The 22,997-nt window shown below is 38.8% G+C and overlaps 1 protein-coding gene across 1 annotated transcript in view; it reads left to right on the top strand.

Annotated features, from left to right (window-relative positions):
• Window positions 1–7,377: 7,377 nt before the first annotated feature.
• CDH20 (cadherin 20) overlaps window positions 7,378–22,997 on the top strand; it is a 73,980-nt gene continuing 58,360 nt past the window's right edge. The window contains 3 exon segments of the mRNA XM_036762359.1: window positions 7,378–7,723; window positions 20,516–20,810; window positions 21,365–21,484. Of these exon segments, the coding sequence (XP_036618254.1) occupies window positions 7,478–7,723; window positions 20,516–20,810; window positions 21,365–21,484 (661 nt within the window). The 5' untranslated portion in view covers window positions 7,378–7,477.

Here is a 22,997-nt window from a genome sequence, read left to right as displayed (position 1 = left end):
ACTTTTATGTGAGATAATTTACTCCATTCTATCTCTCCCTTTCTCCCTCTCCCAATATATTCCTCTCTCATCCCTTAATTTGATTTTATTTTTTTAGATATCATCCCTTCATGTTCAACTCACCCTGTGCCCTCTGTCTATATATGTATGTATGTATATATACATATATGTATATATATACACATATATATATTCCCTTCAGCTACCCTAATACTGAGGTCTCATGAATTATACCCATAATCTTTCCATGTAGGAATGTAAACAAAACAGTTCAACTTTAGTAAGTCCCTTATGATTTCTCTTTCTTGTTTGCCTTTTCATGCTTCCCTTGATTCTTGTGTTTGAAAGTCAAATTTTCTATTCAGTCCTGGTCTTTTCACTGACAAAGCTTGACAGTCCTCTGTTTTATTGAACATCCATATTTTTCCTTGGAGCACGGTACTCAGTTTTGCTGGGTAGGTGATTCTTGGTTTTAATCCTAGCTCCATTGACCTCCAGAATATCATATTCCAAGCCCTTCAGTTCCTTAATGTAGAAGCTCCTAGATATTGTGTTATCCTAATTGTGTTTCCACAATACTCAAATTGTTTCTTTCTGGCTGCTTGCAGTATTTTCTCCTTGAACTGGGAGCTCTGGAATTTGGTGACAATATTCCTAGGAGTTTTCTTTTTGGGATCTTTTTCAGGAGGTGATCTGTGGATTCTTTCAATTTCTATTTTACCCTCTGGCTCTAGAATATCAGGGCAGTTTGCCTTGATAATTTCTTGAAAGATGATATCTAGGCTCTTTTTTGATCATGGCTTTCAGGTAGTCCAGTAATTGTAAAATTATCTCTCCTGGATCTATTCTCCAGGTCAGTGGTTTTTCACGGTTTTTTTTTTTGCATCCTTCTCATTTCTCTTCCCAATTTTTCCTCTACTTCTCTTACTTGCTTTTCCAAATGCTTTTTGAGCTCTTCCATGACTGGAGACCACTTCATACTTTTCTTGAAGGCTTTGGATGTGGGCTCTTTGACTTTGTTGGCTTCTTCTGGCTGTATGTTTTGGTCTTCTTTGTCACCAGATAAAGATTCCAAAGTCTGAGTCTGAATCTGAGACCGTTTTCACTGCCTGTTCATGTTCCCAGTCAACTACTTGACCCTTGAGTTTTTTGTTAGGGTAAGACTGCTTGTAGAGTAGAGAGTACTTTGTCCCAGGCTTGAGAGGCTTCACTGCTGTTTTCAGAGCTACTTCTACATGGCACATTCTGCCACACCAGTGCTCCTCCTCCCCCAAGAACTGCCATCCGGGACCATGACTCAGATACAAGCAGGCTCTGCACTCCCGCTCTAATCCGCCACTTAATTCCTCCCACCAGGTGGGCCTAGGGCCAGAGGCAACTGCAGCTGTAGCTCTGGAAGCTGCCTCAGAGCTGCACCACTTCCACTGCCCTGGGGGTGGTGGCCAACCCCGAACTCTTTTCACTCTGTCTCAGCAGCTTTACTAACCCTCTCTGTTGTCTTTGGCATTTGTGGGTTGAGAAATCTGGAAACTGCCACAGCTCACTGATTCAGGGCACTATGCCTGTTTCACCTGGCTCCTGGTCTGGTTGGTCCTGGTGCAGCCCAGGCTGGGCTCTGCTCCACTCTCCTCACAGCTCCATGTGACCATCCAGGCTGTACTGGGCCAGAGCCCTGTTTCCCTTTGCTATTTCATGGGTTCCGCAGCTCTAGAATTTGTTTGGAGCCATTTTTATAGGTGTTTGGAGGGACCTGGGGGAGAGCTTTAGTCAAGTCCCTGCTTTCCAGCTGCCATCTTTGCTCCGCCCCCCTGCAAAGTACTTTAAGACTTGGAAAGTACTTCATGTGTTGTATTGTATGATTTGATCCTCAAAACAGTAATTTTACACATAAAGAAACTGAGACCAAGTGAAATTAAGTAACTTGCCCAGGGTCACACAGCTAATAAGTATCTGGGGGAGAGATTTAATCAGGTCTCTGGATTCCAAATCCAGGGCCTTTTATTCCTCACTACACTAGTTCTGCAACTTTATTTGTTTGTTGGGAAAATTTAGAGCTTTTTTTGGTAGTCTTTTAAAGTAAAAGCTTCCTTACAGAAGTTTCTGTTTAAGCATCGAACATCTCCAGATATGTGACAGTCATGTAAGCCTTTCCCTCTGATGTAGCTGATGTGACGGCCCCCGTCATTTTCTGGGAATTCTTTACTCTGCACTAAAGGACTCTGAATACTAAAATCAAAGGAGTTTGCTTGTCTTTCCCCAGAGAGAAGGTTGATGGGTCTGTAGAAGTCACTTTGTGACAATGAAGTGTATTCTGATTTAATGTTGATGCACCATATGGTGCACTGTCATGTTTCATTCTATTATCCAAGATCTTAATAAAAAAAAATAACAAAACTGAGGGTTTTTTCCTTAGTGCAATTTCAGGGCTCTTTCCATAACTAAACTAAATACCATTATGAAAGTAGCTTAACTCCCCGAAACAATCTAAACTGAGGTAACCGCACCATGCATTAGGCTAAGTCGAGCAGTAAAGCCATCTTGGCTGCTTTGAGAGACTCCCAAGCATGCTTTACCCTTGGCTGCTGAGGGGTTATCTTTCGAGTTTCACAAAGCAGTGCTTCCATGAACCATGAAAGGCTAAGGAAAATGGGGTACAGAGGCAGGAAATCAAGGGGAGAATATAACAGCCTAGTTCATTTAAAAGAGAAAGCTATTCCCACCCATCCTTCTACCTCCCACCAAAAAAATATTTGAAATATCACAACAAATTCAAGGAACAAAATAAACAATCCTCTTGAAGCACACTTTTCTTTCAACTTTAATTTCTTCCTACTAAGTTCATTAGCAAGTTGCTTGCTTTCTTCAGTCAAGATGTCTGGGGAAAAAACTTTTTAAGGACTCATTTAATGTGGTAGTCAATTTCCACTAATGCATTCCTTTCAGAGCAAGTATTATATGTATGTATATACACACACTCATATACTTGCATATATATGTATATATATATATGTATACAATATACATAGTATACATGCATAGATATACGTGTATTGTGTATGTTTATATGTTTATGTGTGTACATATATGTTCATTATCTCACTATGAAAGAGCAGAAGTAGAGAAACCATCTACAAACAGCCATTATTCATCTTTTCTGGAATTGCTTTATTGACTGTTTTTCTCTTCAATTACATAAAAACCGTTTTTAACATGTGACATTTATAATCCAACTATTTACAGCCTTGATTTCACTTTCTAAAGAGTTATAGGTGATTTTTCTTCTTATGTATTTAGCCTGAAGAGGAACTAGGCAGAGTCCTTCACTTAATTTTAAACTATTGAGTTATTTAACATGGAAACAGTCCATTGGTTTTGCCCTTGGGACTGTGTTCCCTTGGAGCTCAGTAGGTAGGTTTTGTATGGGCTGTGCAGACCAGGCATACCACCAGTTTGCTCAGTGATCACACAGGCCTTCATGTGTCCTAAAGAAACGCAAAGCATGAGTCTTTAATTGGCATAAATATATTTTGAAAAAAATGGGGACAAATGTATTGACTTGCTGGGATCCCTAAGAAAGAATGGAGTTTTGCATTGGTGCCTTATTAATCTATTCTTCAATACAATTTTGTATAAGAGTCTCCCAGATAAAGCAGATTGGATGAAAATTCTTCACATACTCACACACACACACACACACACACACACACACACACACACACACGTTTGCAAAGGAAACAAACAGATATTAAACTGATCATAGAAGGTAACAGAGTTTCCACCTTGCACGAATGAAATACACACAGCTCCTATATCCATTGTAAACTTTGACCAAAAATAAATTAGTAGCTAGGTTGTTCACTACAAGGTAACTCTCCCAGGTATGGGAACCTGTGGTCTTGATGCCACATGTGGCCCTCTGAGTACTCAAGTGCTACCCTTTGACTGAATCCAAACTTTCTATGACTTGTTCTGTGAAATTTGGATTCAGTCAAAGGACCACACTTGAGGACCTAGAGGGCCACATGTGGCCTCAAGGCCAGAGGTTCCCCACCCCCATGGTCTACACAATACCCATGAGGTTGAAACAGCTTTTGATGATTACCAAGGTAGGCTGTTGGAAAAACCCTAGAATTCATTACCAATTGGCAATTGTTACATGCAGATTCTGTAGGGATCTAAGAAATTATATGCCCACAACCAAACACTTTGATAACAATTTAACATGCCATATTGTGTCTCCATTTTCATGTACAACCAAGGTAATTTCTCCTTTTACTATTTTGTGTGATTGTTCAAGTGCTAATTATATTTTTTTTCCATTTTTATATCACATTACAGTTTTCAGTTTGTTATTATAATTAGAAAATAGCATGGTTTATTAGGAAGAATACTTGGAGACAGGAGAGACCTGTGTTCAAATTCTTCCTTTAATATTCATTAGCCACATGATCACGATCAAGTCATTTACCTTTCTTGGGCTCAGTTATTGCATCTTTAAGGATAAAAATAGGATAATAATACCTGTAGAACTGCTTTCCCAGGATTGGTATGAGGATAAAATATGCGCAAAATTTTGTAAATCTAAAATGCTCTATCAACAACAGCTATTATTAGAATTAAAGTTCATTCACATATGCTATTTCATTTGATGCTGATCTTAATAACCTTGTAAGGTAGAAAAGGAAGGCTTATTCAGTCATAGATATTAAGACTACAGATTGAGAGTAAAAGGAACCTTAGAAGCTATCCATAGAGGGTAACCATCTCATTTTAGAGATGAGGAACTGAAAGCCCATGTGCAATAAGTGATTTTCTCAAGATCACATAGGTAATGTGTCAGTGGAAGGTTTCCTAGTCCAAAGTTCCTTCTAGACCTAAGAAAATGTATATTCCATAAAGTTTTCTTTATGTCTTATTAGTAGCTATTGTCAAGGGGCTGGGAGGAGCTATTTTTTCTCACATCTTTCCCTAGATAATGTACCATGCCTATAGATTGCCACCTTAGATGCCCTGAGACAGCATAATTCTTTCTCTCAGAACTTCCAACTGAATGACTAAACAAGATGTGGTATATAAACATAATGGAATATTACTCCTTCTAAGAAACAATGTATGTGATAAATACTAAGAAGCATGTAGGAAGTACATAATAAGACTTATATAATTGATATGGGGCAGCTAGATGGCACAATGGATAGAGCGTTTGACATGGAGTCAGGAGACTCATCCTCCTGAGTTCAAATCTGACCTCTGACACTTACTAGCTATGTAACACAGGGCAAGTCACTTAACCCTGTTTGCCTCAATTTTCTCATCTGTAAAATGAGCTGAAGAAGGAAATGGCAAACCACTCCAGTATCTTTGCCAAGAAAACCCCAAATGAGGTCATGAAGAGTCAAACACAACTGAAATGACTGAACACAAAACTTAACTGATATAAGTGAGATAAGCAGAACCAGGAAAATTATACATACAATTATTACAGCAATGCAAATGGAAAGAACAACCAAAAAATACAATTCAGTACTGTGAAATTAGCAATCAAAGAAAAGATATGAGATATGTAGCTCCCTCCCTTTTTGGCATACATTGGGGTATGAAACACTACATATGATGTCAGACTCAGTCAAGGCTTGCTGAACAGCTTGCTTGTCTATGTTTTTCTTCTTCTTTTTAGTCTTTTATTATAAAGAATGGCTTTCTAGGCAGTATGGGGGAGGGATATATTAGACACTATAGGTAATATAGAAACAAAACTTAGAAATAGTTTATAACTCCTACGTATTGTTGGAGTAAGAATTCCTTTTTCTAGAATGCTAATCCATCAACAGCAGTAAGAGCAATTCTGCTTGGGCTTCTTCATGTCTGTAGGATCAGAAAAAGAGGGACTGTCCACTCTTTCCTCCACTAACCTAGTCTATGACAGCAACATCTTTGTGTTTTTCACTGAGGGTTGTCATCCTAAAGAGTATATAGCTGGGTTGTTCTCACTTCACTCTGCTTTCAGAATTGTAGCTTTTCAGATGATCAGTCTCTCCCATTCTGCTTCATTCATTCTCAACTCTTCATCATTCATTCCTCCTTATTTGGTAGCTCTCACTTGCTCGTGCAGAAATAGGAATAAGTATTAAATGTCTTTTTAATCCTCAACAACTTTAGCTGTGAGGATTTGATAACCATTTTATTGAAGTTTTTGTAGGTTGGGGGCAGGAAGAAAGCTCATTTCAACACATTTAATTTATGCTTGGTAAAAAGGAACATTGTTTAACTGCTAAATCCAAACATACGTATCGAAGAGTCCATTTGTTGTGATAGGGAGACAAAAGTCCTTAGAATGAATAGTGACAACATTAGATCCACAAGGATATTGAGGCTGTTCTGACAGGGTACCTCTAGTACTCTACCACCTCATTAAACCCATCCAAATCAGAGAAGAATAGATTGCTATAATCTCTAACCCAGAAGTGAGGTCACTGGTTAATCTGACTTCACAGCAACAAAAGAACCTCAAGGGATGAAAAAGTGTCCCATGATGACGGTCCACATTCCTCTGCCTAAACAAGCCTTTCACACTTAAGCAGGAAAAATGTGTTGGTTTGACTCTTTTAGCCAGCCCTAGTAGCATGTGACCATCAGCCCTTTAAAGCCTTTTGTGGATGATATAATGATTAACTGACCGTTCAAATCCTAGAAATGTCACATTAGCAGCCCCTATCAGCTCCTGGGAAAAGAGGCAGCAGAGTGTGAAACCTGAATTCCACAATGGTCTGGAAAGAATGATTAAAGTCACAAGTGATTCACAGCAGCTTATAAATGAAATCCAAGTTTGGTAACGTTATCAATAATGGACAGGGTGCAGGTACTGAAGAGTAGTAACAAGACCAAGCTTGCTTTTGTTTTTACTTTTCGATAAAACAAGAAAAGCTATTCTCCTAATGGAAATATTAGTAATCTGCTATAAATTTTGGAAGTGAATTCTATTTTTAAATGTTTGGGGAGGTTGTCTGATGATAAATATTTCAAAGTGTATACTATTAATTCAGGTCAATCAATAATACAGCAAAACCCTGCAGCTAAGTTACCAAAAGAGAAGAAATTTATTCACTAGCTGCATCCCCAATGAAATCCATGTCCAAAGGTTTAGGACTACAGATAGCAAGATTTTTACCAAAATATTATTCATTACCCAAACATTATTGAAGTGATAGCATGTCATCACTTTTTAATTCTTTGAGTTGAAAACTGAATACTTATTTGTATTTCTTGAGAACTTGCTCAAACACAAGGGAGAAACTTGACATCATCGAAGTGTCTTTTGTCTAACTTGACAGGAGATCATTCTTCAAGTGGTCAGACTCCAAGCAGGATCTCATTTGAAAGATCTAAAGGCCCAATAAACGGAAGTTTTTCATCTCAAGAAATTGCTGAACTCTAGTGATTTTTCTTTTGCTTTACTTTTTGACACCCTGGCAAACCCATGTGGACCTCTGGTAGAATGAGCAAAGCAAAGAGTTGGCTTGGACTTGGCATGTCCTTGTATTTTTGTGGGTTGATGGACCTTACAACCACAGTGCTGTCTGTCACTCCCATGCCCCTCAAAGAACTGGAAATACATCTGTCGGACAAGACACATTTGCATCAACGAATGAAAAGAAGTTGGGTTTGGAATCAATTCTTTGTTCTGGAAGAATACACTGGAACTGACCCTTTGTATGTTGGCAAGGTAAGAACTACAACATAGAAATAAAACATGTACTTCGTGGGGATGGGAGAGTCAGTAACAATGGTGAATTTAAGTGCATCATCAGTATACTTTATTTCAAGATCATGAATATTAAACGTTGCAAGCTTTATTCACATAGTAATATGGACATTGTACTTTGCATACAGGAGACACTTCATAAATGCTCATTCAATGGATGGACTTTAACATATTCCAGAAATTGTGTTATATATACCTAGATGTAGTAACAAGGACATATAGCAATGCATCCATGATAAGTAAATGATGTCTATGAAAACTGAAAATTCATCTAAGTTATTTACTTCCTCTCATATAAATGTTTTGGGAGGATGCCCAGTCATAAATATTTCAAAGAGCATACTTTTAATTCAGGTTAATCAATAATACAGAATGTTTTATACCATGTGGAGTGTGAATACCTACATAGCCAGCCATATACAATACCTGTGTCTGGGGCTTGAGAAATTGCTTAACATAAGTGAAATGAGTTGTAAATGCCTTTTTAATCCTCAACAATTTCAATGGTTGACAGCCACCTCATATGAGCTTTTACACAACAGAAGAAGGGAAGGCAAACGTGTTGATAGACAAATGGAAAAGTATCACTTGTTTTGTTAGAGTGTCCGCCAAAGAAGAGAGCTTGTTTCCCTACCCTCACATCCCAAAGAAAAGAAGAGATAGAAATAAAGGTCTGGAGGAGAGAACACTTTCCCAGGAGGGCAGTGAGCTTCCTCAGTGGCAGCAACATCAAACTGACATGAGAGAGGAAGGGGTATAGAAAGGAAGCTACCTCCAGAGTGATGCAGGATAGAGAAAAAGGAATCACCTAGAGGCAGTCTGGCAGGGCAGAGAGAATGCCATATTTAGTAAAGTCAGGAAGACTATGCTTCACATTCTCTCTCTGACACTTACCAACTATGTGTCTATGAACCTTACTTTCCTCCTAGGCAAAGTAGAGATAATAAAGAACAAATGGATGAAAAAGCATTTGTTGAGTGGTTAGCATGTGCCAAGATCTGTGCTAAAGGCTGAGAATACAAATGCAAAAACGAAGGCAATCCATACTATCAGAGAGTTTAGTATTCTAACAGGTGGAGACAACACATAGGATTTTTCAGCTAAAAATAATGCCTTTAGAACTGATTTTACAGGGCAGTTTTGAGGCTCAAATGAAATAACATATAAAATGGGTTTAAAGTGGCATGTGTGTCAGTTACTATTATTATAGAGGGAGAAGGTTGATGACTACAAAAGATACAGGATATTTCAGAGAAAGGCAATGTGGGTACCTAACAGTGATGATAAAAAAAATGAATATCTTGTATTTATATGTTCTTTGTCATTTTAAAGGCATTTTCGTATTCATTATCCTAGGTTCTGACCTTAAAAAAATAAAAAAGAAAGCAAATGTCATCCCTACACACAGACTCTAGATAGTGCCTTCAGATACTTTTGTAGACTTTTTAAAATGGAATTACAATTAATTATTTTTGGTTTATCTTGCTTGTTTAAAATGCTAGACTTTCTCCTATTTTATAATTGAATTTTAATCAGAGAACCATTCTATAAAAGCAACAAAGTGAAAGAATATTGAAGCTAGAGAACTGAATTGAAAATAAATAAAAAATTCTATTAAGTGATAACTTAAAGGCAGGTGACTGTGGCCACTGTCCCTGGAAACAGAAAGTTGTGAGCCTAAGTACCTCATAGCAGCCCAAGTAACTTGCCAATGTAGGAAGCGAATTCCCCAGAGTTTAAAGCCTCAGCAATGTCTCTCTCATCCCCCACATTCAACTGCTTACCAATTTGTCAATAGGTCCTTCTCAGTGTTTCAAAAAATCAATTTTTTCCTCTCAGTTCCCATTGGTCTTAGCTTAGTTCATGCTCTTATCTCTTCATGGCTAGAAAAACCAAAGTCTCTATTCTTCCTGTCTCCAGTCCATCTGACATACTTCTGACATATTCATCTTCTTAAATACAATTTTCATGTCATTTCCTTTATTAAGACCTTAATATGGCTCACTGAAGCTTATTAGACAAAACTTAAACTCTTCATTTTCCATCATTTGATCATCTCTACTAGTTGCCTTTACCTCACTATCATTGTCTCTCACAACTCCCCAATAAAAATGCTCAAGAGCTACTTCACTTCCTCCATGAAATTTTCCTCACTGTACTCCTGTTTATAATGATTCCTCCCTTATTCTGAATCCCTAAAGCACTTGTTTAACCTAAATTGTTTTCTATTTAATGCTTGTGAATTTCCTCTCTCTAACTCCAGAGTTCTTAACCTTTTCTACACTATGGATCCCTTGGTAGTCTGATGGAGCCTATGTACTCCTTATCACAATAATGTTTTTAAATGCATAAAATAATATGATTGTGAAGGAAACCAAAGGTCAGTAAAAATAAAAATATATATAGTTTCCCAATCAAATTCAGAGATCCCCTTGTATCTATACATGAATCCCTAATCTATGAACCCTAGGTTAAGAATTCCTGCTCTAAATAGATATGTCTCGCACCACTGCGTAGAGGGTGGGGAGGGGGGAGAAAACTGGGGAGGGGGAGGTTGGACCTAAAATGAACAAACAGCAACAAGTCTATACAAAATAAAAGAAGGAAACCATTCTTCCCTTCTTCCCGAAGGACTTGCTTCTTTTATTTTCCTCTTACATCTCTTATTACGCCCCCTAGCAGCACACTTTGTGGCTCAATGCTCTTTGAAAGAGGGGATGGAAATTATAGGATTGAAAGTGGAGTGAAGACCTGAGAATTACTTATATTCAATAGTTGTAGTAACCTGCTCTCTCAGGACCAAAGGATCCCAAGCCCAGCCCTTCCCTATGGGCTCCAAAGAGAGGGAGCGAGGGACCAAATGGAGCCTATAGCCATTGATGGGGACAGGCAGATGCAAAAGAACAACATAATCTTTAGGAGTAGAAAAAAGCACTGAGTTGTAGTGGAAAGGGTAATTGAATGTGGAATTAAGATCTGTATTTAAATCCTGCTACTTATTATCTGTACCACCTCCAGCCCTGTGGTTAACTTCTTTGTGCTTCAGTTTCTTCTCTTGTAAAATGAGGAGTTCGAAAATAGATGATGTATAAGGTCCTTTGTAGCTCAAAGTCTACGATCCTAGCACAGGAGCAGCAGCTGGGATAGCCATATGTTCTGGGCCCCTGACCAGTGGAGTCCTGGTAAATCCTGCTCTTCAGGGGAAAAAAGGACACAAAACATACTTCTAAGTGTAATCTGAATTATGAACATTTTCTCCATCAGTCAGTTAATGAAATTTATTAAAAGCTTAGTATGTGTCAGGCACTGTGCTAAGTGTTGGGGATATGAAGAAAGGTAAAAGATAGTCCCTGCTCTCATGGCACTTACACTTGAATGGGGAAGACAACACATAAAAAGTAATTGACAGGGGGAGAGGGGAAAGAGGGTACCTGGCATGGGCATGGCGTGCAGGTTAGGGGGAAGAGAATAATGAAGTCCTGCAGCCAGATGGGAAATGAAGAGGGATCTGCCTTAGGCCCTTCCTTAAATAGATGATCTGGAAAGAATTCTCAGATGTCTACTCTCCATCCTCTCAAAATAGAGGGGGGGCAGGGCCTCAAGGACAAGGGGTACTGGAGAGGAATGAACTTCAGAGTTAATTTGATCTTGCAGGAAGATGGGTTTCTAGAGACAATGGTGGGTGGTCCAGGTGAGCAGCCAGGTGGGAAATGAATCCATCACTTTCTTAAGTCTAGACAATCAACTAAACAATAAATCAAACCCTGATTTGTAGCATTTGCTGATTTCTGGGGCATAAATGCTCACACTGAAAATTTAACAATTTATTCTCAGGGTTCTTTAAAGCTGACTCTAGCACACTCCTGCTACCTTCAAGGGCCACTGAGAGTTGAATGCATAGGAATTTCTGGTATTCAGGTGCTACTTTCACCTTCTCTTTATAATGAATAACTCAATAAACATTTTTATTAAGCACCTAATATAATGCAGGCACTGTGCTAGGCCCTGGGGATACCAATAAAAAATGAGACCATTTCTGTCCTCAAAGAGTTTACATCCTCCCAAAGAATTAAGTCTACTTCACGTGGCTCTGAGATCAGGAGTTAAGTTAGCACAGTTAGGAAGAAGGCAAAGTTGGGACCCTTAACTCCAGACCTAGCTCCACTGCTCTGTCTCATACTAGGAGGACTCTAGTATTAGGACAGGGTCAGAGGGAGGAAGGCTGGAGTTGGGGGTGGTGGGTTGACACCCTGGGTTGGCTGATTTTGGGCCAGCCTCTCAGGAAGCATGATCTAGGGGCCCCATGCCCTCTCTGTCCCTCTGAATGCCAGCTTGTCACTCCCTACCCCATAGATGGCCCTGCAGAGTGGACATCCTGCTTCAACATGGACCATGCTGGGTTGGGATGGGGTCTTTGAGAGCCTGGAGGTTATTTGATTCTATTATGGTGAACAATTACGTGCCCATCCCTTGGCCCTGGAAGCCCACATCACCAAATAGGAATCGCTTTATGACATGGGTGAATCGATGCACTACAGGCTTGAGAGGGGCTTCTGGTGCCTCAATCAGGAGTAGCCCAAAGGAAAGAGTTGTTCTAACTACCCTATCTGATTCAAGTGCCCACTGGGTGAGTGTGCAGACAAAGGAGCCTTCTGAGGGTCCCTATCACACAATGGCAGGCTAGAACAAGCCTAAATTATTGATCCCTCTGTGTGATTATATATATAGATCTATAGATATACACATATATATATATGCACACATACATATATACATATGATATATATACGCATATGATTACATGTACACATTGTATGCTCAATGTTGTACACTGAACTGAACTGAAGCACTACCTCAGGAGTTAGAGAACCTGGATTTAAATTCCACCTCTGACAAAATATATTAGATTATGACCCTGGGCAAGTCATTTAAGCTCCTTGTTCCTCAGTTTCCTCAGCTGCAAAATGAGGACTAGATGGCCTCTGAGATCTCTTCTGGCTCTATATCTAGAATATCCCCATGGCTTTTTTTCCCAGATACTATTTTCTTTTTCCTCTTGGCAAGTAATGCATGTACATCTAATTCTCTGTAGCTCCTGGGGTGTCTGACTTTTTGTCACCTTGACCTCCCTGAGACATCTGTTTAGAAAGCCTGCCACTGTATTTGCTCATTTCAGAAAGAACTTCTATAACAATTAGCAGCAGTAATTGGTGTTGCCTTTAAAGAACTCACACTGAACTTCCCAGGGACCATTCGGGTGGCAAGTCCCAGCTAGATTGTATTGACATATACAAAGAGGGAAAGCCAGAGGAGGCTTATGCAGGGTCCCAAGGACCAAACTCTTGCTAAGGTCAACAATGTTGTTGGAAAGGACTAACCCATAGATCTTTAATAACAAAGCACCTTAATTAATTTTTTTATATTTTTCAAATCAACCCCAACTCAGCATTCTGAAGGTGTCAGCTATCATTCCCTATTACCTTTGAGACTTTCCCTAATGAATGTGGAATTCTTAGACATGTGGGCATATTCACTTGTGCCACTCTGTCCTGCAAGTGTTTAAAAGGAATATAAGATTTGCTTTCAGGGTGAACATGGGCATGTTCTGCTGATTACAGCTAAGAATCAATATTGAACCATTTTCAACTCTGCTACTGATTTGCTTTGTGACCCAGAGCAAGTCAGTTAACTTCTATTCTTTAGTTTCCCCTAGAGAAACTGTATACCTGGAAGCTCATACAAATGTTATGAGCTCTAATTTTAAAAGCTGGAGAAGTACATTAAGCTCTCCAGAGGTATGTACTATGTAAACACAAAATGGTAATCTGCTCTTCCTTACACCAGGGACTTCCCATATTCAAGAGTAAAAATGCTTCCTCTTTGTCCCTTGGATTCTCCCCTTAAGCCACCATGCTAATAAATTAAATAAAAGGAGGGAGAAACTGCTACCTGATCTATACATAGTAGACCACTCCAGCTACAGAGTTCCTATGTTCTTTTTCACAGAGAGAAACAGATAGGCACTGATAGATGCACAGAAAAGGCATAGGAAGGAAAGGTCTAGTAAGAGAAAATTAGACCAGCTTCTTCAGATAGAACTATACACCATTTATTCTCTTGTGTCACCGTAAGGGCAGCTAGGAGGCACAGTGGATAGAGTACCAGTCCTGGAGTCAGGAAGATTCACTTTGCTGAGCTAAAATCTGGCTTCAGACACTTATTGGCTGTGTGACCCTGGGCAAGTCACTTAACCTTCTTTGCCTCAGTTTCCTTACCTGTAAAATGAGCTGGAGAAGGACATGACAAGCCACTCCAGTATCTTTGCCAAGAAAACTCCAAATGGGGTCACAAAGAGTCAGACACGACTGAACAACAACAATATCACTATAAGAGTTTCTCCCTTCCTAGAATTTCCAAACTTCCCTTCTCTCCTGTATTCTGAGCAGATCTTCTAGTATGGATCTACTTTTTAAGACTAAGGGAAGGTTTGATCTTCAACAATAAGAGATACCTCCTAATTGTTGTTATAGCAATTCTCCTTTTATGATCCAGTGAAGAAAACTAGCCAGTGGTTGTTTTGGGAAGTTTTTCATTTGTTTGTTTAACGATAGCAAGAGGCTGCAGTTTTAGCTGAGAAAAGAACATGAAGACCCATAGGACCTATGGACTGTAGGTTCAGGTAGGGGAAGAGAGTGTTGCAGTACTTTAAAAGCAAGATCAGAGTTTAGCTCAAAACAATCAGCATCTTTCAATTTAAGTATGCAGAAAACGATTTTCGGTCTTCTCTGAAGGGATGCTTTTTAAAAAGCATATTTTAAACCTGTGAGTTCTTTGGTATAAGGAACACCCAGTGAGCAAAATCTCTTTATCAATGCAGATCTGTCATTTAAAATCTTAGCTAGTTATCTGGGGACACTGAAAGGTGCCCAGAGTCCCACAAATGGTGTATCAGAAGAAAGACATGAAGTCAGATGGTCTTAACTCTGAGGTGCTGTACTTGGAGTCCTAAGATCAGAATTTGAATCCTATCTCTGCCACTTTCTCTGAGACTATTTTCTAAACAGTTAAATTGGGAGGTTGAACAAGGTTACCTCTAAGGTCCCCTCCATCTTTATGTCTAGGTTTTTATGATCTTCTAAATAACACCATCAGTAACAAGGAAGGAGAAGTGAAAAGGAGCCTTGTTACCGAGGCAAAGTAAACAGATGTAATAACAACACTACTTGCAGCTGTTGTGGCTGTGTAAGACCAATAACACCAGCACACAGGAGGGCTGCTAGCACAGGCTCTTTGATATGCTTTTCTAAAGGAAAGCAGCTTTAGAGGGGTCACCAATCTTATTTTAATAAGATATATATATATATACATATATATATATATGTATCATTCACTTAGTTCAGGGGAAAAGTCAGCCCCTGAACTTCAGAGAAAATATAAACAGAAGTTACAAGCAGAAATTACATAAACAGAGCAAATACAAACAGCAAAGATCAACAGAGAGGGCTTCCAACTGTCTGACCAAAAGTAATACATACATAGTTACCAGAGAGAGAAGTACCGACATCTAGGTTTTTCAAAGCTGAGGGGGCTCTTCAATGGTTACTCAGAGTCTCATCTGGCTACATCACATGAACACTCTTCCCATGAGTGAGCCCCAAAGCAAAATGCTAAACTCACAGTATATATACATTTCTTCAGGGAGAGAGGGCATCACAACCCTTGTGACCCAGGCTCATGCGACTCAACCTTCCATGTGACTCAGGTTCAAAACAGGTCACATAGGGTTAAGGGGCAGGGAAGATTTTCAAATTGTATTAACATTACAACAGATGATTTTAATAATAGGAATAACTAGCATTTATCTAGCACAGGGGTGGGGAACCTGCAGCCTTGAGGCCATGTGTGGTCCTCTAGGTCCTCAAATGCAGCCCTTTGACTCAATCCAAACTTCATAGAACAAATCCCCTAAGTAAAAGGATTTGTTCTGTAAAACTTGGACTCAGTCAAAGGGCCACACTTGAGGACCTAGAGGACCACACCTGGCCTCGAGGCCCCAGGTTCCTTACCCCTGAATTCTAGTCCTTTACAGATATTCTCTCATTTTATCATGACATTTCTATTAGGAGGGTGCTATGATCATCCATACTTTAAAGATGACGAAATTGAGTTAAAGAGCTTAGTGACTTCTCAAGGCCACACAGCTAGTAAGCACATGACATATTACCAACTTGATGGACCACAGAGTTTTAATTTTGTATAGCAAGAGGACATTTTAGAAAAATAATTTAGAAGAATCTGACAAGGAAAGAAAGACACAGGCATAGAATCTTCACTATAACATATCCTTTTCCTGTTTTTTTCAAGTTGGCTTCTTAAAACATGTGGTAAAAGTGATATTGAAGATAGTAGAGATTCAGTTGTGAAGTGAACAGTGAGCTGGCCTCAGAATTAGGAAGACCTGGGTTCAAGTCCTGCTTCTGACATATTCATGTGACCTTAGTCAAGTCCCTTGACCTCTCAATGTATTGGGCAACTCCCTAAGATTAATTTAATTTTTTAATTAATTAATATTAATCTTTTAAGTAATAGATGTTAAGCTGTCTTGGTACAGAAAGGCACTTCCTACACTAATAAAACCATAGGTCTTAAATACGTGTGTGTGTGTGTGTGTGTGTGTGTGTGTGTGTATGTATGTGGACACTGTGTTGCATTAATTCAGAAATGCAGAAGAGTCTTCTCCAAAAAGTTTTTTTCCCCTCTACCTATTGGCTGATGCTTGAAAATCATTTAAAATGGGCACAGAGTCTTTCATTCACAATGAGAAATAAGGCTCAAAACGTAGGTGCCCTTGGAAAAGATAACCTGTGGTGCTAAATTCATATTAATCCTGGATATCAGATCCTTATCCAAGAGACCAGGTTTTTATAAAGAGGGAAGAGGGAGACAGCAACAGGACATAGGATTTCCTAGAGAAAAAGGGCAAGGGACTCCAGAAATAGAACGGAGTATATCAATAACACACTATAGACAAACTTCGTCTATATCATTTTTGCCTAAGGCTGGCTCTATAGATGTCCTTTACACCTGTACACAATTTGTTGACCTGGGTTTTAATTATTACTTTTAAAGTCATTCTTCCTATTCCCTCACCAGCTGAATGTACTCCAAAGTCCTTCTCCCAGTGCCAATCAAAAGGAAGGTTGGAATCTTAAGACCTGACTTAAGTAGATTCCAGGGCAGGGATGGAAACATAGGGCTGCTAGGTGGCACAATGGACAGAGTACCAAGCCTGGAATCAGGAAGAAGAATCTTTCTGAATTCAAAGCTGACCTCACACTTACTAGCTGTATGACAAAAGGCAAATCATTTAACCCTGTTAGCCTCAGTTTCCTCAGCTATAAAAATAAGCTTGAGAAAGAAATGGCAAACCATTCCAATATCTTTGCCAAGAAAACCCCAAATGGAGTCACAAAGAGTCAGACACAACTTAAAACAATTGAACAACAGTAAATTGGAAACATAAGGAAAATGTTAGACTTCTGCAAAGACCAATATGTACCGAGTATCTATTTTACTCTGTAGCGTGATTTTATTTATATTTTTCCTTTCAGATCTTAAATTGCTACATGGAAGTATCGTAGCTTTCTGGAATGATTATACAGATTTCTTTGAAATTCTCTGATTCTATAGTAATTTTAGAATTTTATGGGATTATAGAAGCAATCTGGTCCAATTTATACCTGAAAAGGAACACTCCTGACAAAATCTACTTATATGACCTCGGCTTAATAACCTTGGCTCTTAGGGAGCTCACCACCTCATGAAGCAGCGCATTCCATTTTCAGGCAGAGACCTGTTGTTGGGAATGTTTTTCCATTGAGCTGAAATTTGCTACCTCCCTCCCCCAACACACCCCCATAACTTGCCTTAACATCATTTCAATTCCTTTGTTCCTTTACAATCTGCCATTGCCTAAATTAAGCTCTTTTATCCTAAGTTATAAAGAGTTGTGTGTTTCTTCTCCAAGGTATCATTCTTCATTAAAGAGGGGGAATAAATATAGTTTTCAGTTTTAACCAAAGGCAGTTCCAACACATAGCACAGTTGCAAGTAGGATGGATTTCTATTTATGTATAACCAGGTCCAAACAGAATAAGTATCTACTGTGTAGAGTCAGAGCTGTGTCCCTATGCTTTCTGAACTGTTTAAATAGAAGGTTTCGATTGTGAAAAATAATAGGACAGCATGTTGGATATGAAAATGAAAGAATGCCATATTTTAAATAGAATTTTTACTGGAGGAAAAATCCTTGGCTTTTCCTCACTCAATTTTATTCTCTTATTTCCCTCCTTTAGATAAAGCACAGCATCCTCTAGGCAGCAAAATAACTGTTTCCATCATTTTGTAGTGAGTCACTTTGAGACCCATTCAAATTCAGCAACAGTCCCCAACCTTCTTGTATAAGAGTGTTTTATATGTATTTTCAGGTCTCTTCCGTGACTCTGTGCCCTTTAATTACTAGCAGGCATCTTCATATTTACACTATACTAGTAAATTCAAATAGTCAGCTCCAGCTTTGACCCTCTGTGACCATGCATGAGAATTGCACTTACCAGAAGAATCCAGTCCATGTGCTCCCCCCTAACCCCATTACAGCACCAGAGTTCTGAAGGGAGACAAGAAAATCTGTGTGCATTAATACCCTTCTGGCTAAGCATGTATGGCATAAATGACAACATCTGTTGTCTTTTTTTTGTAAATTAATCATAAGAAACTATTCACTGGAAAAAATGCTAGTGATAACAATCTGGGTCACATTAGAGTTGGCAGCAACAGACTGAATTTAACCACTCTGCCACTGCCCCAGCCAAAACTCAAATCTTACTCTGCTGCCTCATTATGGCATGGAGGTGACCCTGAGTTCTCATGGGTTTGGCTAAAGGAGTCCAAGCCCAGCAGGTGCTACCAAGCTGGAGATGCTTCAAGGATGAGCCCAGAGATGGAACACACAAGCTGACTCTCAGAAAACAAACACAGTTTAAATTCAGAGAGGTTTATCACCAAAGGATTAGCCACCAGGCAATAACCATTTTTGTGCATAGTAACTTATAACTAGCACTTATACAGTGCTTTAAGGTTTTCAAAGTGTTTTTAAATGTGTTAACTCATTTGATCCTCAAAACAACTCTGTAAGATAGATGCTATGATTATCCCCTTTTTATAGATGAAGAAACTGAGGCAAATAGAGGTTAAGTGACTTGCCTAGGAACACACAATCAGTAAGTGTTTGAATAAGGATTTGAATTCAGATCTTCCTGACTCCAGGCGCAGCGTTCTATCCACTGTTGCACCTAGCTCTCTACTATTATTATTGTCAGTGTTTGTGCCCAAATCCACTGTGCTGAAACTCACAATAGATTGTCCAGGATAACAATACTATACTTTATTTCCTTAGAGGATCATGAGAATGGTGTTGAAAAAAAGAAAAGTAAAGAAAGTGACACTTCTTACTACATCTGCTGATTTTTATTTATTCATGTATCAGCCAACCCAAATCAATAAGCATTAATTTAGCATCTTCTGAGTGTAGAACACTCTGCTAAGCCCTAGAAATACAGAGACAAAACACACACACACACACACACACACACACACACCCAGCCCCTGCCTCAAGGACTTTTACCATGCTGGGATAGGAGGCAACATGTTGACATACATATGTACATGATCATTTGAAGAGAGAGAGCACTAGGGAAATCAGAAAAGGCTTTCCATTGTGGGTAACACATGAGGAAGGGGGTGTGTTCTAGGCATGAAGTATACTCTATACAAAGTCACCGAGGCAGGAGAGAGAATTCTGCATCAAGGGAAGAGTGAGCAAGTTTGGTTGCAAAAGAGTACTTGAAAGGTAGGAATTTGAATAAGCCCAGAAAGGTAGGCTAGAGGCTGATTGTGATGCCCAAAATCAGGGTCAGTTTGGTAATGCAGCCCCCTCTAAACAATCAGAACAATTCAGACCCCTGAAGATTCCCTGGATTCTTGGTTCAAGGAGAAGTACCTTCATCCTATTCAAAGGAAGGATGCAATCATGGTGTTGAACTGGCAACCAAGCAGTTAAATTCTATATCTGTCTACTGACAGCTGACATTAGGAGCTGTCATCTCTTTTTAGCCAATTTGAATCTTCACAAAATGAAATGCTTATGTAACTTATTGATTCACGAAGACCTTTCTTTTTAAAAATGATAAAAAAAATGATTTTATATATTTCAAGACATGTAATGGGAATTTTATGATTGGTCTGCAGAAATATTCAAGAGGCAAGCTTTTAGGGCAGGAGGGTTTTATTTTAAATGAAACCTGTTATGTATTCAAGCAAATAAATAATTGTTTCTTAGGCTTATTCTTTCCCTGGATTTAAGAGTTATATTTCTTAGGATTCCTGATATTATACTTCTACTAGAAATTTTTCCAGATAATAGTCAGTGTCTTGACCTTGGGGGTTTTCATGTGTGGCATTAAGTGTCTTTCTATGGATAATTTGGACTATATTCTTCCAGCTTTTTAAGTTGAGATATGTCCTTGTTCAATGTGAAAATGTGTCTGTTGATCAACTTTCATAAACATGTTAGCAAAAAACTACTACTCTACTTTGAAAGACACTGAAGAATTCTAACAGAATTGAAATTTAATTTGCCAAGTTTCATTTGCTACATAGGCTCATTTTCTTAATAGAATCTTTCTTTTCCTACAGCTCCATTCAGATATGGACAGGGGTGATGGGTCTATCAAATACATTCTGTCAGGAGAAGGAGCTGGGATTGTGTTCACAATCGACGATACTACCGGAGACATTCATGCGATTCAGAGACTGGATCGGGAAGAAAGGGCCCAGTATACATTAAGGGCACAAGCCCTGGACAGGCGGACAGGCAGGCCTATGGAGCCTGAGTCCGAGTTCATTATTAAAATCCAAGACATCAATGATAATGAGCCTAAATTCCTGGATGGACCTTATGTAGCCACCGTTCCGGAAATGTCCCCTGTAGGTAAGGTGATATTGAAGACTTACTGTCACAAATAACAACTGACAAACAGACTATCCCCAATGCATGCACCGAAAATGAGGGATTATGCAAAACTCCTTACAAATTGTAAAGTAAAATTTGGAATGTCGGTAAGACCAAATCATCACTTAAAGTTTCAACATGAAACTATTTGGCTATGAGAATCAACTAGTGTCAGATCAGCCTGCTTTTGTTAATTTGATGACTTTTTAAATCTATTTGGGAAAAAAAAAAATTTAATAGCACAAAAGGAATAAATGCAACTAAGCATGAGAGCTGCATGTAAAGATTCTATCAAAGGGCCATGGGACTGTCTTGTCAGCTTGTGTGCTAAAAAAATATGTATAAGAAAGTCCAATATACACTAAATTAGTTATAAGATGTGCCATGGAAACCCAAGGCACCAAAAGGAAGCAGCCTCTCCTCATTGAAGTCCCACTCAACACTTTATAGTGTGGTAGTAAAGGCCACTCGGGACTACTGTCAGCTTCTTCACAGATGTGATTTTAACAAAGCTCCACTCTTTTTTTTCTCAGGCACCTCAGTTATCCAGGTGACAGCAACCGACGCTGATGACCCAACATATGGGAACAGTGCCAGGGTAGTATACAGTATTCTTCAGGGCCAGCCATATTTTTCTGTGGACTCTAAAACAGGTACTATCCTACCACCAGGGGTCAGAGAAGTGTGATATATTCCCTCAGTATTTCATAACTACCTAATATGGGATTAACTGCTCAAAATCAATCCCTCAACCAATTAAGAGAAATTTATTAAGGGCTTTTAAGGAATTTATCAAGGTACTGTGCTAGGAGCCAGGGATACAAAGAAAAAGTTACGGAGTCTTAGAAGGAACCACAGAGGTCATACATAGCTAACCCACACCTCAATAAATAAATCCCTTCTACGATCCCTGAGAAGTAATCTTCTACCTTCTACTTAAACAATCCCAGTGGAGAAAAACTCCCTACTTTATGAAGTGGTTCATTCCATTTTCTAACAATTCAAATTGTGAATCAAAATCTGTGTCTCTGTAACTTCTAAGCATGGGTCCCCATTCTACTTTCTCAAACATCGGTCTCTCTCATGCTAAGTGCAATTACAGCCAAAGATAGCATTAGCTTTTTGGCTGCCGTATCACACTCTTCACTTACATTGAGTTTGCAATTCATTAAGGCCCCCCTGAACTTTTTTTTTAACATAAATTGCTATTAAGTCATATCTCTGCCATTTGGTACTTATAATTTTTTCCCTCAACTTAAGAGCAGGAATCTCTAGAGATATAGCATTTGGAATTAAGAGACCAGAATAACATTGTATAAATAAGAACATGCACTACATAGGGTCATGTAAAAACTTGAATGGGACTAAGAGGCCTTTTTCCCACCTCCCCCGTCATGGTCCATAAAATTCTTGCTATTAGAGTCATGACTTTGGATATAAAAAAGGCATCCTGATGAAGTAAAAAGATCACAGAACTTGGCATCAGGGGAGATCTGGGTTTCAATTCCATCTCTGCCACTTAACAAATTGCTATGTGATTGTGGCCAAGTCACATCTTCTCTAAGCCTCAATTTCCTCATGTATGAAATGGTTATAATAAAACTTGCCCAACCCACCTCACAGAGTAAGGAAAGTACCATACAAATGGGAATAGCTTTTGGTTCAGCTGTTAACTCTAGGAGGTTATTGCCTGAACAAGGTCACAAGTTAACACAAGAAAAGAATTACAAAAATTATTACAACATTATTTTTCTCCATCAAAGATAGTAGAACCACCTTGGACCTTAACATTACAATGTTTGAAATGTTTACAGAGAAAGTACAGCTGGCCTTAAAGAGAACAAAGACAGGAAAATGCATACACACATGCACACAAACAGGAATATATAATACATATATATACATATATATGTATTTGAGTATGTATGGGTGTATATTCTATGCTAGAGGCAATACCATTGGAAGGATATATTTCCAAGGTATCTCAAAGAGAGGAAGATAACAAAGGTATGGAAAAATTCTCAGATCTTATTGATTTTAATTTTAAAAAAGGTGACCAAGAACATAATCAATTATTGTCTTTTATACCTATACAAAATGTTTATGAGGGTGATGTATATGAATTGAAGGCATTCTTGATAAGAGTATTAGTAGAGAATTAGAAGG

This window comes from Trichosurus vulpecula, chromosome 1, assembly GCF_011100635.1.
Source record: "Trichosurus vulpecula isolate mTriVul1 chromosome 1, mTriVul1.pri, whole genome shotgun sequence".
NCBI lineage: Eukaryota > Metazoa > Chordata > Mammalia > Diprotodontia > Phalangeridae > Trichosurus > Trichosurus vulpecula.
The sequence above is the reverse complement of the archived record's forward strand: the minus strand, read 5'-3'. Positions and strand labels throughout refer to the sequence as shown.